The following is a 17,237-nucleotide window of genomic DNA, read 5'->3' on the forward strand; positions in this document are numbered from 1 at the left end:
ACGGCTAAGGCTCAAGGCACAAAAATGCTTAGGCACACTTCTATACCAAAACATGTATTGCTTTTTTCAGGAGGAATTTGAGAAAAGGGGTGCATTTTTTGGGTACTGCTTAGTCACCACTAACATTTCTAAATGTTCTCCTTAACCTAGGAAATCTTTCCTTTTCCAAGTTTAGGTCCACATTCAGCTTGCAGGTGAACACTGCCACCTCCAGGCTATGGTGTTCATCTGCAGTACCATGTATTAGATATACAGTGGGTACGGAAAGTATTCAGACCCCCTTAAATTTTTCACTCTTTGTTATATTGCAGCCATTTGCTAAAATAATTTAGGTTCATTCTTCTTCCTCATGAATGTACACATAGCACCCCATACTGACAGAAAAACACAGAATTGTTGACATTGTTGCAGATTTATTAAAAAAGAAAAACTGAAATATCACATGGTCCTAAGTATTCAGACCCTTTGCTGTGACACTCATATATTTAACTCAGGTGCTTTCCATTACTTCTGATCATCCTTGAGATGGTTCTACACCTTCATTGAGTCCAGCTGTGTTTGATTATACTGATTGGACTTGATTAGGAAAGCCACACACCTGTCTATATAAGACCTTCCAGATCACAATGCATGTCAGAGCAAATGAGAATCATGAGGTCAAAAGGAACTGCCTGAAGAGCTCAGAGACAGAATTGTGGCAAGGCACAGATCTGGCCAAGGTTACGGCTGAGCTCCAGAGATGCAGTCCGGAGATGGGAGAAAGATGTAGAAAGTCAACCATCACTGCAGCCCTCCACCAGTCGGGGCTTTATGGCATAGTGGCCTCTCCTCAGTGTAAGACACATGAAAGCCCGCATGGAGTTTGCTAAAAAAACACCTGAAGGACTCCAAGATGGTGAGAAATAAGATTCTCTGGTCTGATGAGACCAAAATAGAACTTTTTGGCCTTAATTCTAAGCGGTATGTGTGGAGAAAACCAGGCACTGCTCATCACCTGTCCAATACAGTCCCAACAGTGAAGCATGGTGGTGGCAGCATCATGCTGTGGGGGTGTTTTTCAGCTGCAGCGACAGGACGACTGGTTGCAATTGAGGGAAAGATGAATGCGGCCAAGTACAGGGATATCCTGGACAAAAACCTTCTCCAGAGTGCTCTGGACCTCAGACTGGGCCGAAGGTTTACCTTCCAACAAGACAATGACCCTAAGCACACAGCTAAAATAACGAAGGAGTGGCTTCACAACAACTCCGTGACTGTTCTTGAATGGCCCAGCCAGAGCCCTGACTTAAACCCAATTGAGCATCTCTGGAGAGACCTAAAAATGGCTGTCCACCAACGTTTACCATCCAACCTGACAGAACTGGAGAGGATCTGCAAGGAGGAATGGCAGAGGATCCCCAAATCCAGGTGTGAAAGACTTGTTGCATCTTTCCCAAAAAGACTCCTGGCTGTATTAGATCAAAAGGGGGCTTCTACTAAATACTGAGCAAAGGATCTGAATACTTAGGACCATGTGATATTTCAGTTTTTCTTTTTTAATAAATCTGCAACAATGTAAACAATTCTGTGTTTTTCTGTCAGTATGGGGTGCTATGTGTACATTCATGAGGAAGAAGAATGAACCTAAATGATTTTAGCAAATGGCTGCAATATAACAAAGAGTGAAAAATTTAAGGGGGTCTGAATACTTTCCGTTCCCACTGTAGTTGCCCTATTAAAAATATAAAGAGAAAAAATACTTTTTTTTTGTTACATTTGTCACTTTATAATACAATCTGAATAGTTTTTTTTTTTTTAATTATTAGAGACCGTGTTCCAAACTTAATTCTGTAAAATAAAAAAAGAATGTTTTGGCTGGTTGTACACTTAAGTATAAAGATAGCTGAGAGAGTTTTTTTTTTTTTAATTGGGTGCTTTTGGCAACACCAGTTCTTAGTGCCCCAGAGATTGCTTATAACAGCTTAGTCACTACTTCCCAAGCCACCAATAGCTTTAGAATGTTAACACCCCAACCACCAACATCTAGTTTTAACTAAAGAGAGAAATAATGATTGGGATACAGAATATCAGAAAGCTGGGAGAGAGTTTGTTTGGCAACCGACATAGATACTGTATTTATAAGTGGTAAAATGACAAATAACCTAATTGTTTTCCTTACATTTAGGTGCACTTATGCCGTTTCCAACCATGACTTTGTTGAAGCTTACAAATATCAAACAGTCGTAGTCCAATATCCTTTTTATGTAAACCAAAAAATGAAGAACGGTACAATATGTCAAAATAGCTGTTTTTGTTTTTCCATTTGAGTAATAATGTTTGAATTTTTCACATTGTTGAGGGAAATAGGAATAATAGTTGATGATTTCCGTATGGTGTGTGTGTGTATGTGTATAATACACACACACACACACACACACACACTCACTATGTATAGTATCTCACAAAAGTGAGTACACTCCCTACATTTTTGTAAATATTTTATTATATCTTTTCATGTGACAACACTGAAGAAATTACACTTTGCTACAATGTAAAATAGTGAGCATACAGCTTGTATAAAAGTGTAAATTTGCTGTCCGCCCCAAATAAACCGCTGGCAGCAAAAGTGAGTACACCCCTAAGTGAAAATGTCTAAATTGGGCCCAAAGTGTCAATATTTTGTGTGGCCACCATTTTTTTCCAACACTGCCTTAACCATCTTGGGCATGGAGTTCACCAGAGCTTCACAGGTTGCCACTGGCGTCCACTTCCACTCCTCCATGATGACATCGCGCAGCTGGTGGATGTTAGAGACCTTGCGCTCTTCCACCTTCCATTTGAGGTTGCCCCACAGAGGCTCAATAGGGTTTAAGTCTCGAGACATGCTTGGGCAGTCCATCTCCTTTACCCTCAGCTTCTTTAGCAAGGCAGTGGTCTTCTTGGAGGTGTGTTTAGGGTCGTTCTCATGTTGGAATACTGCCCTGTGGCCCAGTCACTGAAGGGAGGGGATCATGGCATGCTTCAGTATGTTACAGTACATGTTGGCATTCACGGTTCCTTCAATGAACTGTAGCTCCCCAGTGCCAGCAGCACTCATGCAGCCCCAGACCATGACACTACCACCATGCTTGACTTTAAGGAAGACACATTTGTCTTTGTACTCCTCACCTAGTTGCCGCCACACGCGCTTGACACCATTTGAACCAAATAAGTTTATCTTGGTCCCATCAGACCACAGGACATGGTTCCCGTAATCTGGAACCTTAGTCTGCTTGTCTTTAGCAAACTACTTGCGGGATTTCTTATGCATCATCTGATGCAGTGTGTGGTGTATGGTCTGAGCACTGACAGGCTGACCCCCCAACCCCTTCAACCTCTGCAGCAATGCTGGCAGCACTCATATGTCTATTTCCCAAAGACAACCTCTGGATATGATGCTGAGCACGTGCACTCAACTTCTTTGGATGACCATGGAGAGGCCTGTTCTGAGTGGAACCTGTCCTGTTAAACCGCTGTAAGGTCTTGGCCACTGTGCTGCAGCTCAGTTTCAGGGTCTTGGCAATCTTCTTATATCCTAGGCCATCTTTTTGTAGAGCAACAATTCTTTTTTTCAGATCCTCAGAGAGTTCTTTGCCATGAGGTGCCATGTTGAACTTACAATGTCCAGTTTGAGAGAGTGAGAGCGATAACACCAAATTTAACACACCTGCTCCCCAATCACACCTGAGACCTTGTAACACTAATGAATCACATGACACCGGGGAGGGAAAATGGCTAATTGGGCCCAACTTGGACATTTCCACTTCGGGGTGTACTCGCTTTTGTTGCCAGCGATTTTGACGTTAATGGCTGTGGGTTGAATTATTTTGAGGGGACAGCAAATTTACACTCTTATACAAGCTGTACACTCACTGCTTTACATTGTAGCAAAGTGTATTTTCTTCAGTGTTGTCAATTGAAAAGATATAATAAAATATTTACAAAAATGTGAGGGCTGTATTCACTTTTGTGAGATACTGTGTGTGTGCATGTGTTGGTGTTATGGTGCTCTTGGAGACTAGATTGTTTCCTGTAATGTGCGGTTGTATGTAATGTAAGTAGCGCCATTAATACATAACATGTCCCAGAATAGCTTTCTTGTAATCGTTTCTAATGCATGCATTTACCATGACTTTTATTGCCATATGTGAACCTTTTTCAAAACTAGTTTGGATTTGTTTGACTTAACATATTTTACATCATTTTTGAGAATATTTCAGGCACATAAAGAAGAAAACTGGTAAATAACACCTTTTCTTTTGACATTTCTGAATAATTTGTGGAAGTTACCTTCATACCATATTTTTTGTTCACAAGAAATCACTAAGAGCTTGTGACTATAAATTTTTTTGAGGCAGTTGAGAAATTTTGCTAAATCTTAGGGAGTATACTAAGTGGATTAACAACTCGCAAAAATATTTTTTGTACATATTTAGGTTGAAAAAAGACTCAAGTCCATCTAGTTCAACGTGTAAAAAAAAAAAAAAACCCCAAAAAACTATATATGTTAGAATTCAGTTTTTTTTTTTTTTTTTTTGCATTTAGATGTAAAGAGTGTCCCCTTGTCCTCTGTAACAACCTGAAAGTAAAACGCTTGACATGAAATTCACTATATGGACCACTTATGTATTTTTACATGATGTTCACATCCCCCCCTTAATCGTCTCTTTAAAGAGAATAAATTCAGTTAGAAAAGAAGAAGGGGGAAATTGTTTATTTGCCCATACAGTGAAGCTGCACCTGCACTGCATGGGTTAACTGCTCCTTTTTCCAGGGGCGCAAGGAAAAGCTATACTTACCCGATTCTTTGATCCTCTGGAAAACCACGCTCCCTCATGTCCAGTGGCAGACTGTTTTTGCTGTCCTCACATCCAGAGGCGGTCTTTTGGTATGACGACGTCAGAAAAAGTCTATGCATAAGACTGCTAGCATGGGGGGGGGGGGGTAAGTATATCTCTGCTCTCCTTACCTCTAGACAGATATGAGCTGTTGACCCATGCGGTGCGGGCACGGCCCCACTGCACGGGGGAAAAAATATTTGCCTGGAGTCCTTCTTCTTTCAGCTAATCTTTCCTCATAGTTGAGTTTTTCCATGTCTCATTCATTTGGTTGCCCTTCTCTGCTCTTTCTCCAGTTCTCCGATTTTTTTTTTTTTTTTTTTTTTTTTTTGAAAACTGAATTGCATGTTGCAGATGAGGTTTTACATGATTTGTACAGGGACAACATTATGTCTCTCTCTCTCTCTGTGCATTTATTTTTTTGTGAAACTGCAGTCTGTAAAGCATTGCATTCACTATCAGGAGATCAAGGGTGCAATGCCAGGAAAAAACATATAAAAGCCTGAGTAGCCAAGGAGGTGTTCTCAAGCCAGACTAAATTAGTCGGCGAGAATCAAATTGGACACGTACCACACGGTCGGGTGGGACCGGGAACCTAGCGCAACCTAGGAGGCATAGACAAAATGGGTAGGAGGTGGAGGGACAGAGAGATCCCCCCAGGAATGGTTGCAATAAGAGGCTCACTGGGATTACGGTGCAAACGGAATAACTTTATTAGTGAAGATGTACATACATGGATAAAATAAATAATCAATCAGTAAAACAAGTGTGGGGGCTCATCAGGAGAACTGATTGACTCTGTGGACCCCTATGGGTGTCAAGATCATACAGACAGCAAATAGAACACGTGTAGGTCCCCGCCCATCCAATCCCAAAATAGCACTGTTTGGGACGAGCTTGGTGTGATAAGTCGGGTCAAGCCGACCTGAAAATCACTCTAAAAGCCCGAGCAACTGTGCTTGTGGCCAGTAAGAAGACTCATAAGGAGCCCTGTGGAGAAGGCGCCTGGGTATGCCCGAGAAGAGTGTAAGGTATGTTGGGAAAGTCACTCAAAGAGTGACTAAATGTCATCAAGTGTAAACAGTACATCACAGACAAAGGGCAAAGTGCGGCAACATAATCTCATAGAATGTCAAACAACAAGGGCAAAATTCCTGTAATGTGAGTTTCATAATCTAGCTAGAAACCTCCAGAGAAAACCGGGCCCCATGGGGCAGTTCATGGCTACCAATGCCAGGATCCTGCAGACTCTAAACCTCCCGTATGGGTAGACAGTTAATGAACTGCAGGAAGAATCAATGAACTAGGACACTTGCCACGGCCCTAGTAGTCCATTGAGTACTACAAGCTGTCTGCCACAGTGGAAGATGGTATTTGTAGTTCGTTCATTCCCTGCCCACACAGCCGCTTTGTTTTCAAAAAGTAACAGCGGGAAGAAGATCCCCCGCCCATTGTCATAGAGTTTGTAGGAGCATGTTATACCCTAAATATGGGTGTACCATGCTCCTAAAAGTGAACTTAGCCTTTAAAACTTCCGCTGCCAGAGCCGTGTTTGCATTTTTTTGCATACATGTTTAAAAAAATAATTTTAGGCCTAAATATTACATAAAAACATTTATATGTTTTCTGAAATTAGACAACCTAGAGAATAAAATAGTGGTAGTTCCAATTTTTTTTCATGTCGATATTATCGCAAAGGTAAAATATAAAAGACAAGGTTGCATCGAGTAAATAGATACCCAACATCTCAAACCTCTCTTTAATGAGACATCCAGGGTCTAAAAAGGCCCTAGATGTTTCTCCTCTGCTCCACTGAATGTAATACAATGCAGATCACATTGCATTACATTCTTTCCTGCCCATGCTAGCCGGGGACATTGATAGATGGACTGAATTGACGTTACTTTCCGGGTCAGCGACCGCACCTGCTATGTCATTCCTGGGCTCCCAGATGGGCAAGTGGAGCTTGAGATACATAGCAGGGGTAGGGGGGATCGACAGGCGCGCTATTACCAGGATTGTGTGGAAGCAATCGGGCTGCAGTGCAGCCGCCCCCCCCCCCCCCCCCCAATGCTTTCATTTTACAGGCAGAAGTCTGCTTGGCAGATTTACACACAATCCCAGTGGCTGCAGCCACTGGGAATGTGTGTAAAACCCCCTGCTGTCAAGTCTGTACATTGTACAAGCTGGCAGTGAAAGGGTAAACTACCCAATTAAATAGTGCATTTAGGTGGTTTGTAAGTTGGAGACTTCCTGTAAGGACGTTGTACTCCTGAAATTATTTGAACATTCGATGAATAGACTAATGTCGCTCGAAAATTGTCTTTTGCTTTTAACATTACATTTTAAAATTAATTTAATTCCTGAGCAATAACCCCCATACACTGCCCGAAAATTCATTGATCAAGAAAAGTTTCCTTCTTGCCCCTTCGAATTTTCCCTTCACTGCAGTCGAAAACAGACATCGATTTGACCCCACTAACGATTAGAAAATCAAACGTATTTTCTTCAATCCAAAATTTCCGAGCGAAAATCTATACGTGTATGGCCAGCATTAGGGCATTCAGAGTATGAATCATTACCTGGTTCCCATCTGCGCTATAGCCAAAAGATGGCTACAGCACGGCTCTCCAGTTCTGGGAGGACGTCCATGGGGCGCGCATCGGGCGCACTCTGTGACCACTGTGTCCTTTGGACACAGCCGATCACAGAACACAGTAAAGGGCCTATCACAGCGGTCCTTTAGCCATGTGATCAGCTGTGTTGATGACCGCCAAGTCTGTCAGGGCACAGTAAGTACATTACTTACACTGATAATCAAGGCACTGATCATCAGTGTCCTGATTATTAGTGCAGCCCCATCAGAGCACATCAGTGAAGAAGAAATTACTTCTTTGCAATTTTTTATAACCAAAACAAAGAAAAAATTTTTTTTTTTTTTTTCCAAGATTGTCATTCAGCAGAACTGAAAGGTGAAGGTTGGCCTGGGCAGGAAGGGGGTGAAAGTGCCCAGTATTGAAGTGGGTAATCACCACTTCCAGAATGAATATGTGGCTGAATTTTCATTATGATCTCCACATGCACCCAGACTAAATAATTTGTAAGAATTGTACAGTATTTGCAGATGCATTGTCTCAGACTGTGTTTGTGATATTCTTTTTTTAGGGCCTTGCCTATCATGTACGCCATTACTTTGGATTTGCGAAATTTTGCCAATCGCGTAAGTCAACTTTTGCTGTCTGCACCTTTTTAACTACATAGTGTACTGTGGCGATATTCATGTTCATGTCCGTGATTTAGAAGAATGTATCCCTCCACTAAATCACTTTTCAAATCATTGCTTGCTGAAGGCTGAGAAGTCCTGTCATTTTAGAGCAGCATCCAGTCTAATCATTTTATTTATTACAAACATTCATATAGCGCCAACAATTTACTCATCACTTTACATATTGTACATTCCCAGCAGTCTCTGCCCTCAAAGAGCTTACAGTCTAAGGACCTTATCTCACATGCTTAAAAATAGTATATACATGTACTAAGTCCATTTAAAAATCAAAACAGGAGTCAATTCTCCTACCAGCATATATTTTGAATGTAGGAGGAAACAGAGTGCCTGAAGGAAACCCATGCAAGCATAGGGAGAACATGCACATTGCATGCGGATTCCAATCAAAGACCCAAGTGCTGCAAGGCAGAAGTGCTTACCACTAAGTGCTAACCACGAATCTAACCACTAGGAAGTGCTAACTACCTAGTTGGGAAAAATCCCTGCTTTTACTCTTTTAACTTTTTTCTTTATTTTTTTTTGTTCCTGTGTGAAGTACAATCAACAGCCGGACTGGGCGAGGCACTGGATATTCTAGATCCCTATGGTCTTCCCAGTCTGGCCTGCGAGCGCGACCCAACTATTAGCCCAGCGATAGGTTGGCCGCGACATGGCCCCACTGGACGGGGGCTGGCCGGTGAGTGAAACACCTCGCAAGGTCACATAGCCATGATCACGACAACAGTTCCGATCCTAGTCGCAGCGTACCGCACGCTGCAGCACCCCCATTCCAAGATGGTGCGGTGGACTGCAGGGAGTAGCGCCCGTCTGGTGATCGTGGTATGGTGACTTGTGTCCCCCCTCCTTTCCTACGTAATTGTTGGGGTGGTCGCGGGCCCTCCCCGAGGATGGTAGGTCCCTCTTGTGTCCTCCCTCCCCCCATACTTTTCCCCCTTCTCCTTATCGGGGTTCCCCTGTGTAGGTGCCCTCATCTGCCCCCTATCCCCTCCCCTAGCCCCCTCTGGGGCGCATGGGTGTTTTTTTTGACTGAGGGGGCTTGTAAAGTGCTGGGCCGGAAAAGTAGTGGGTGTCGCCGCTACCGGCTTCCTATGGGGGTGTCCATACCTGGAGTGCTTGGGGGGGGGGGGGTTCCTCCTGAGGTCTCTGTGATTTCCTGGGGTCCAGGGTCCCGTGCAGCGCCACGTGGTGCTGCCATTTTGCTGTGGATTCTGTATTCCCGGCTTCGGCTGCCATGTTTGTATAGTCCAGGGGCCATGTTTTTGGTTTCCCCATAGAGTTCCAATGGCGGCCATTTTCCTTTAGTCTGATACAGTGCTGAGGCGGCAGGGGCCTCTAGTGTCAGGTCAGCGTTTCCTCTTTCCAGCAGTGTGGCAGACCGTTTTGGCACTCTCCAGCTAGGGTGGTGAGTCTCTGGGGGTATTTCACTGCTGTATACAGCACCACAGGTGTGCTGATTCTTGTGGTGCCCCAGCAGTGCACAGGGGGGGAGGGTCCTCAGGTTTTTTTTTTAAAATGTATTAATTTTTTTTTGAGCAGCACGGTTCCGTTTACCCTTTATGGTCATGGAGCGTGTTTCACCACCCGATCCACTCCTGGAAGCTGCCAGACCCTCTGGGTCCCAGTCTGCCCTGGCGGCCATGACGGAAGCCCTGCTGTCGCTAGTAGCCAAAGTAGATATGGCCCTGCAAAGCAGGCCTGGCAAGAAGCGCCCCCCGTCTTCACCTGTATCCTCTGCTTCCTCAGATTCAGAGGTGGATTTGGCCATCACAGGCGAGAGTCAGCCCACTGAGTCACTCATGCTGAGTGCTCTAATAGTGAGGATGAGTCCTCCTCCTCTGCAACCACGCATGAAAAGCGCTAGTGGAGGCCCTGACTGTCAATGCGGGACACTTTAAAGTTGGAGGACTCAGTTGCAGCTGAGTCTGCGATGCTAGTGCAGTTTGGCACCCGCAAATCTTCCAAGGTGACTAAGGTCCCCTTTCCTGCCTATTTTGATTAAATTGTCACTAGTCAGTGGGGTTCCCCCGAAACGCATGGTTGGAATACCTAAGCGTTTTGCTAGGAGATATCCCTTTGAGGAGTCTCTTCTGAAGAAACTAACGGTTCCACCATCGGTGGATTCTCAGGTTTCCATGCTAAACAAGGCCACACTTGCTGGTGAAGGATTCTCCATCTTTTAGGGACCCCGTGGACAAAAGAGCTGAGGCTCTGGTCCGATACCTCTTCACCGTGGTTGGTTAAATTTTGAGATCGGTGTTTGCTATCACCTTGGTATCCCAGACTTTTAACAGAAGGGGCTAAGATATTGCGCCAGGATCTGGAGGGGAGTCAACACCCTTCTAAGCTGGCGGATCAGGGGGTTACAGTATATTTGTGATGCATCCCTGGATGTGACCCCTTTGGCCGGCAATGTCTTGGTTGCAGCGGTGATTCTTCGCCGCATGATCTGGTTGAAGTACTGGTCGGCTGACCAGGCTTCTAAAAAGGTGTTGACTGATCTTTATTTTTAGGTTACCGTCTGTTTGGTGCCTCTATGGAAGAGGTTATTAAGGGTCTTATGGGAGGCAAGAGTACATTGCTTCCGCAGGCTGCTAAGGGCAAGGAACCTTGCAATAGACAGGGTCCCTTCCTTTCAGCGGACATCTTTGTTTCTTTTCGGATCTGTGGACCTTGCTCATTCAGGACAAATGGGTCCACGAACTGTTTCAGTTCGGTTACAAGATCGAGTTTTGGTCCTTGCCTCCCGCAAGGTTCTTTCCTTTCAACTTACGCCAGTCTCCAGAGTGGCTAGAGGGAGTCTACAGAGCAGTGCAGGACCTATTAGCACAAGGAGGTATTGTGCTGGTTCCACAGTCGGAACATTTCCAAGGTTTTTATTCAAATCTGTTTACAGTTTCCTGAAAGGAAGGCAAGGTTCCTCCTATCTTGGATCTCAAGGCTCTGAACCACTTTGTGCAGGTTCAGAAATTTCAGATGGAGTCCATCCGCACAGTAGTAGCTTTCCTTCATCAAGGAGATCTGCTGGCTTCTATCGATCTCAAGGATGCATATCTTCATATTCCAATATATGTCGGGCATCAGCGTTTTCTTCGTTTTGCTGTGGGCGAGGAGCATTTTTAATTTGTGGCGTTACCCTTTGGTCTCGCCTCGGGTGTTCACAAAGGTTTTGGCCCCAGTGTTGGCCTTGATAGGGCAGAAGGGAATTGAGGTACCAGGTTACCTTTACAATCTGCTTCTGCATGCACAGTCTTCCTCGGCTCTAAAAGCCGATTTAGACGTTATGGTGCAAACTCTGCAGGAGTTCGGGTGGACACTAAATTTTCAGGAATTGGCACTGTCTCCGTCCACAAAGCTGAACTACTTGGGTCTGACACTGGACTCAGCGTCAGCCCAGGTGTTTCTTCCCCAGACAAAACTTCTGAAGCTACAGGATGCTGTTCAGCTCCTGTTGTCCAACCATCGATCATTACTCAGGGCTTGCATGCAAGTGCTGGGTCTGATGGTCTCCACCTTTTGAGGCGGTTCCGTTTGCGCAGTTCCACACCAGACCCTTGCAAAGGGAGATTCTGATTAAATGGAACAAGGATCCGCTATCTCTCTCCTATCGTGGCTTTGCTCCCCAGCCCTACGTCTGGGGAAAAATCCCTTCTTCTCCTGTTTTGGACTGTAATCACCACGGATGCCATTCTGTACGGATGGGGAGGTGTTTTGGGAAAGTGTTCGGCCTAAGGTGTCTGGAGGAGTCCAGGTTGCGGATCAACATCCTGGAAATTCGGGCGATCGGACTTTGTCTGTCCCAATGGATGGATCGTCTGCAGGGACACCCTGTGCGGTCAATCATCAAGGGGGCACAAAGAGTGCCCTGGTGGACTGGGAAGTGGTCGGCATCTTGAGCCGAACTATATGTTCTGGCCCTCTCTGCTGTGCACATTCCGGGGGTGGAGAATTGGCAAGCGGATTATCTAAGTCAACAGATGTTGGATCCGGGAGAATGGTCTCTTCACCTGGAGGTTTTTCATTAACTGTATCTTTGGTGGGGGACCCCTGATGTGGACCTGCTGGCTTCTCGTCTCAACGGGAAGGTGCAGAGGTTTGTGTCAAGGTCTCAGGATCCCCTGGCCGACGCTGCAGATGCTCTGGTGGCCCCTTGAGGTCAGTATCGTCTGATTTCCTCCAATACAACTTCTGTCGAGACTGCTACACAGAATCGAGGTAGAATGAATTCCAGTTATTCTGGTGGCATCAGACTGGCCTTGCTGGTCTTGGTATGCAGGCCTGGTAAGGCTGGTAGCAGACGTCCCTTGGAAACTTCCTCTCAGGGAAGATCTTTTGTCTCAGGTCTTCCATCCTGCTTTACGGTCGCTGGCTTTAACGGCCTTGCTATTGAAAGCCAGGTGCTGAAGGACAGAGGACTGTCAGAGTCAGTGTTTCCTATGCTGTTGAAAGCTAGGAAATCTACCTCCAGGAAGGTTTATCATCGAGTTTGGAAGGCGTACATTACTTGATGTGAATCGTGGGGGATTTCTGCCCGCTCCTTTTCTGTGTCTCTCCTGTTGGAGTTTCTACAATCAGGTGTAAATCAACGTTTGGCTCTGGGCACCGTCAAGGGCCAGATTTCTGCCTTGGCTATTTCTTTTCCAAAGGCCGTTGGCGGCGAAGTCCTTGGTTCACACTTTTGTGCAGGGAGCTCGCCAGCTGGCTCCTCCGGTGCGATCCCTGTTACCTCTGTGGAATCTCAATTTGGTAATATCAGTCCTTCAAATGCCTCCTTTTGAAAATATTCAAGATCTTCCTCTGCTCACTTTGTTGCAGAAGGTGGCTTTCTTGTTAGCTATTACTTCCGCACATCGCGTGTCAGAGTTGGCTGCGTTGTTCTGTCGGTCACCTTACTTGGTGATTCAAAGGGACAAGGTGGTGTTGCGAGTGTTCCTTCCTAAGGTTGTCTCGGGTTTCATTTGAATTAAGACATTGTGTTACTGTCCAAATGTCCTAAGCCCAAACATCCTTAGGAAATTGCCTTGCATTCCTTAGATGTGGTAAGGATTATTCGGGTGTTCCTGGCGGTGACTGAACTCATTTGAAAATCAGATTCTTTGTTCTTACAGATGGACCTCGTAAGGGGCAGGCCGCATCTGTTGCAACCATTTCCAAGTTTATCAGGCAGACGGTGCTGCAGGCCTACTGCATTAAGGGTCGGGTGCCTCCTTTCCCTGTTAAAGCCCATTCTACGAGGGCGCTTAGTGTCTCCTGGGCCTTCCGTCATCTGGCGTCAGTGATCCAGGTGTGCAAGGAGGCTACGTGGTCGTCTGTACACACATTCACAAAATTTCATAAGGTGGATGTACTTGCATCTTCTGATGCGCCGTTTGGCTGCAACGTTTTGCAGGCTGCAGTTGCGGAGGCTTCTGCTTCTTGATGGTGAACATTTTTTCCTTGTGGTGAGCTCCACTTGTTCCTAGTTGAACTCCTGTTGTTACCTGGTTGGCTATTGTTGGGAATTCTGCGTTTGCTGTGTTTTTTCCCACCTCTCATGTTGACACTGCTTTGGGACATCCCAATGGTCTGAAGACTTGAAGCTGTGTCCGTCAGTGAACGAAAGAGAAAACTGGATTTTTGTCTTACCGTAAAATAATTTTCTCTGAGGTTCACTTATGGACACAGCACCCGCCGCTCTTTCCAGTTCAATTGTATGTTCTTCTGACACTGTATGTTACAAACTGGAGTCCTGCAGTAGGAAGTGATGGTATACCCTCTGGGACTGCCCCAGGGGGGTGTAACCAAAAAGGTTTCTGCCTAGTCCTACTCCTACGAAGAGAGAGAGAGCATAAAGCCCAATGGTCTGAAGACTTGAAGCTGTGTCCATCAGTGAACCTCAGAGAAAAGGATTTTACGGTAAGACAAAAATCCATTTTTTTTTTTAAATTTTTCTGTTTGTTTTTCTTGCTTGTTGGGCGTGATCTGTATGTTCGTGTCGGGTCAATAAGCAGCAATCTCTTTTCAGACATCATAACCACTTGTACATCATGTTGGCTGTAAATTGTGTCCTTTTTTTTTTTTTCCAGGCTGACCAGCAATTGGTTAAGAAAGGAAAAGGCAAAATTGGCGATATGTTAGAAAAAGCAGCAGAACTGTTGATGAGCTGCTTCAGAGTGTGCGCTAGTGACACGTGAGCATTTCACCTTATTCTTCCTCATAAGTTGAAGTGTAGGCCATTAACATTGACCTATCAATAAACATATAAATCTGCGTGAACAGGTTCCTGACATGTCACAATATAAACCAACCATATCGCTGTTCAAAAAGTTTTAATTCATATATTAATCAATGAGTTGGGAACTTTTTAAACTTAAAGAAGAACTCCAGCTTTACATTGTGCATGTAAATCAATCCAAACCCCACTGTCAGTTTCGGTGTAACTTACCTCCTTTAACTGTATACAGCAGGTTTCTATGTCTGTGATGTCACTCCTCCTGGCTGAATTTTACAGTTTTATGACTTCCTGTTTCCTTCCCTTGCCAGTCCTGATACTTCATGTCCTATGATCCCTTGAGCATCTGTAGCTTCAGGCTTTCGTTCACATGTCGGCATCTCGGATCACGGGCAGAATCACAGCTATTCTGCCCTCTATCCCGAATCATTGCAAATCGCGGGACGCCCTGCGATTCCCGTGAACGGAGCCTTAAGGCAAGACAGGAATGACCCATAAAAGTCCAGAAACGCCTACTTGTAACCCATGGCCCACCCTCATCAACTCCCAGAACTTATACAAGTTATTCCTATAGTACGCCTTGAGGCTCTGTTCACATTATGGTGTCTTGGCGATTCTGCCCGCGATCCGAGACACCAATATGTGAACGGAGCCTCAAGGCGTACTATAGAAGTAACTTGTACCAGTTTTTGGAGTTGATGAAAGTGGGTCATGGGTTACTGTAGGGGAGGTGTCCTCGGCACAGTGTGCGTTCAGGGGGTCCAGGCCACCGATCAATATACAGGAGCTCCAAGATATCAGACTTTGTCTGCATCATTGTACAAGTCATCTCCAGGAGTGTCTGTTACGGATCCAATCGGACAATGCCACGGCCCTGGCCTATGTCAATCACCAAGGGTGCACAAGAAGTGTTCTGGCGGCTTGGGAAATAGCCGACATTCTAAGGTGGGCAGAACAGTTCGTTCCAGTCCTCTCTGCTGTGCACATTCTAGGAGTGGAAAATTGGCAAGCAGGCTATCTGTCGACAAGCATTAGACCAAGGAGAATAGTCACTTCATCCAGAGGTGTTGCATCAGTTGTGTCTCCGGTGGGGGACTCCCAAGGTGGATCTTTTGGGCTCTCGCCTCAACAGAAAAGGATAGAGGTTTGTGGCATGGTCTCGGGATCCTCTAGCCGACACCACAGACGCCTTAGTGGCTCCCTGGAGTCAGTATCGTCTGATATATGCCTTTCCTCCTCTCAAGTTTCTGCCGAGAGTCCTGCGCAGGATCGAGGCGAAAGGGATTCCGGTCATCCTAGTGGCTCCAGACTGGCCTCACTGGTCTTGGTACGCCTATCTAGTATGGCTAGTCGCCGATGCTCCTTGGAGACTGCCTCTCAGGGAAGATCTGCTGTCCATAGGACCGATCTTCCAACCTACTTTACAGTCGCTGGCTTCCAGGCGCTGAAGGAGAGAGGGTTGTCCGAATCTGTGATTCCTTCCCTTTTCGAAGCTAGAAAATCTACTTCCAGGAAGATTTACCATTGTACATGGAAGACATACATTGCATGGTGTGAATCCCTACGGGTTCACCCTTGCTCCTTTTCGGTAACTCGGTTCTTGGCCTTCCTCCGATGAGGGGTTGAGCACCGTCTGGTCTTGAGTACCATCAAAGGCGAGGTCTCGGCCTTGGCGATTTTCTTTCAACGTCCGTTGGCCACACACTCCTTGGTGCGTACCTGTCTCCAGGCAGTGAGACTCTTGGTTCCCCCTGTGCGGTCTCCATTGCCGCCGTGCGACCTCAATTTGGTGTTGTCAGTTCTCCAGAAACCTCGCTTTGAAAATATTCGGGAGATTCCCCTGCTTACGTTGTCCCAGAAGGTGGCCTTTTTGGTGGCTATTACTTCTGCACGCAGGGTTCGTGGCATTACCCTTTGGTCTCGCCTCTGCTCCTCGGGTCTTCACTAAGTGTTTGGCCCTGGTTCTGGCTTTGCTACGTCAGTGGGGGATTGCGGTGCTGGGTTTTCTGGACGACTCCCCTCCACAAGCGGAGTCCTCTGCCGACGTGATGGATGACATGGAGTTCACTATACAGACCCTGACAGATTTCTGTTGGCTTCTAAGACACCAGGAGTCTGCTCTAAATCCATCCAGGATTATCTGGGTCTGACTCTGGATTCATCCTTCCTCTGGACAAGCTCCAGAAGTTGCATGCTGTGATTCATCTACTGCTGTCCAGCAGGTGGTCCTCCCTCCGGACTTGGATGCGGGTGCTGGGCCTGATGGTATCTACCTTCGAGGTGGTTCCGTTTGCACAATTCCATACAAGGTCCCTTTACAGGGGGATCCTGGTAAAACAGGACAATCCGATTCGGCTGAGCCCGGAAACCAGAGGGTGTCTGGTCTGGTGGCTTCGCTTTCTGGCTCTTCGGCAGGGCGAATCCCTCTCCCCTTGTATTGTATTGTACAGTCATCACTACGGATGCCAGTCTGTCCAGCTGGGCAGGTGTCCTGAGACTGAGCTCCATTCAGGGTTGTTGGATGCTGGAGGAGTCCAGACTGCTGATCAATATCTTGGAACTTCGGACAATCAGGCTGTGCCTGAATCACTTGACGGATTGTCTCCGCGGGCTTCCAGTGCGGATCCAGTCAGACAGTGCCATGGCAGTGGCTTATGTCAATCACCAGGGGGGAACAAAGAGTGTGTTGGCAGCCCTGGGAATGGCTGGCATTTTCCAGTGGGCATTCTGGCCCCCTCTGCTGTACACATTCCAGGAGTGAAAAACTGGCAGGCAGACTATCCCAGTTGGCAGGTGTTGGACCAAGGGGAGAGTAGTTCCTTCATCTGGACGTGTTTCATCAGATATTTCTCCAATGGGGCACCCCCGAGGTGGATCTGTTGGCGTC

At 46.0% G+C, this 17,237-nt stretch overlaps 1 protein-coding gene across 1 annotated transcript in view; it reads left to right on the forward strand.

Annotated features, from left to right (window-relative positions):
- PCID2 (PCI domain containing 2) overlaps window positions 1-17,237 on the forward strand; it is a 60,616-nt gene that overhangs the window by 23,485 nt on the left and 19,894 nt on the right. The window contains exons 5-8 of the mRNA XM_082246883.1: window positions 2,165-2,231; window positions 4,218-4,258; window positions 8,022-8,076; window positions 14,205-14,308. Coding sequence (XP_082103009.1) covers window positions 2,165-2,231; window positions 4,218-4,258; window positions 8,022-8,076; window positions 14,205-14,308 — 267 coding nt within the window. The remainder of the gene's footprint in view (window positions 1-2,164; window positions 2,232-4,217; window positions 4,259-8,021; window positions 8,077-14,204; window positions 14,309-17,237) is intronic.

This window comes from Pelophylax lessonae (assembly GCF_965119305.1).
Source record: "Pelophylax lessonae genome assembly, chromosome: 2".
Classification (NCBI taxonomy): domain Eukaryota; kingdom Metazoa; phylum Chordata; class Amphibia; order Anura; family Ranidae; genus Pelophylax; species Pelophylax lessonae.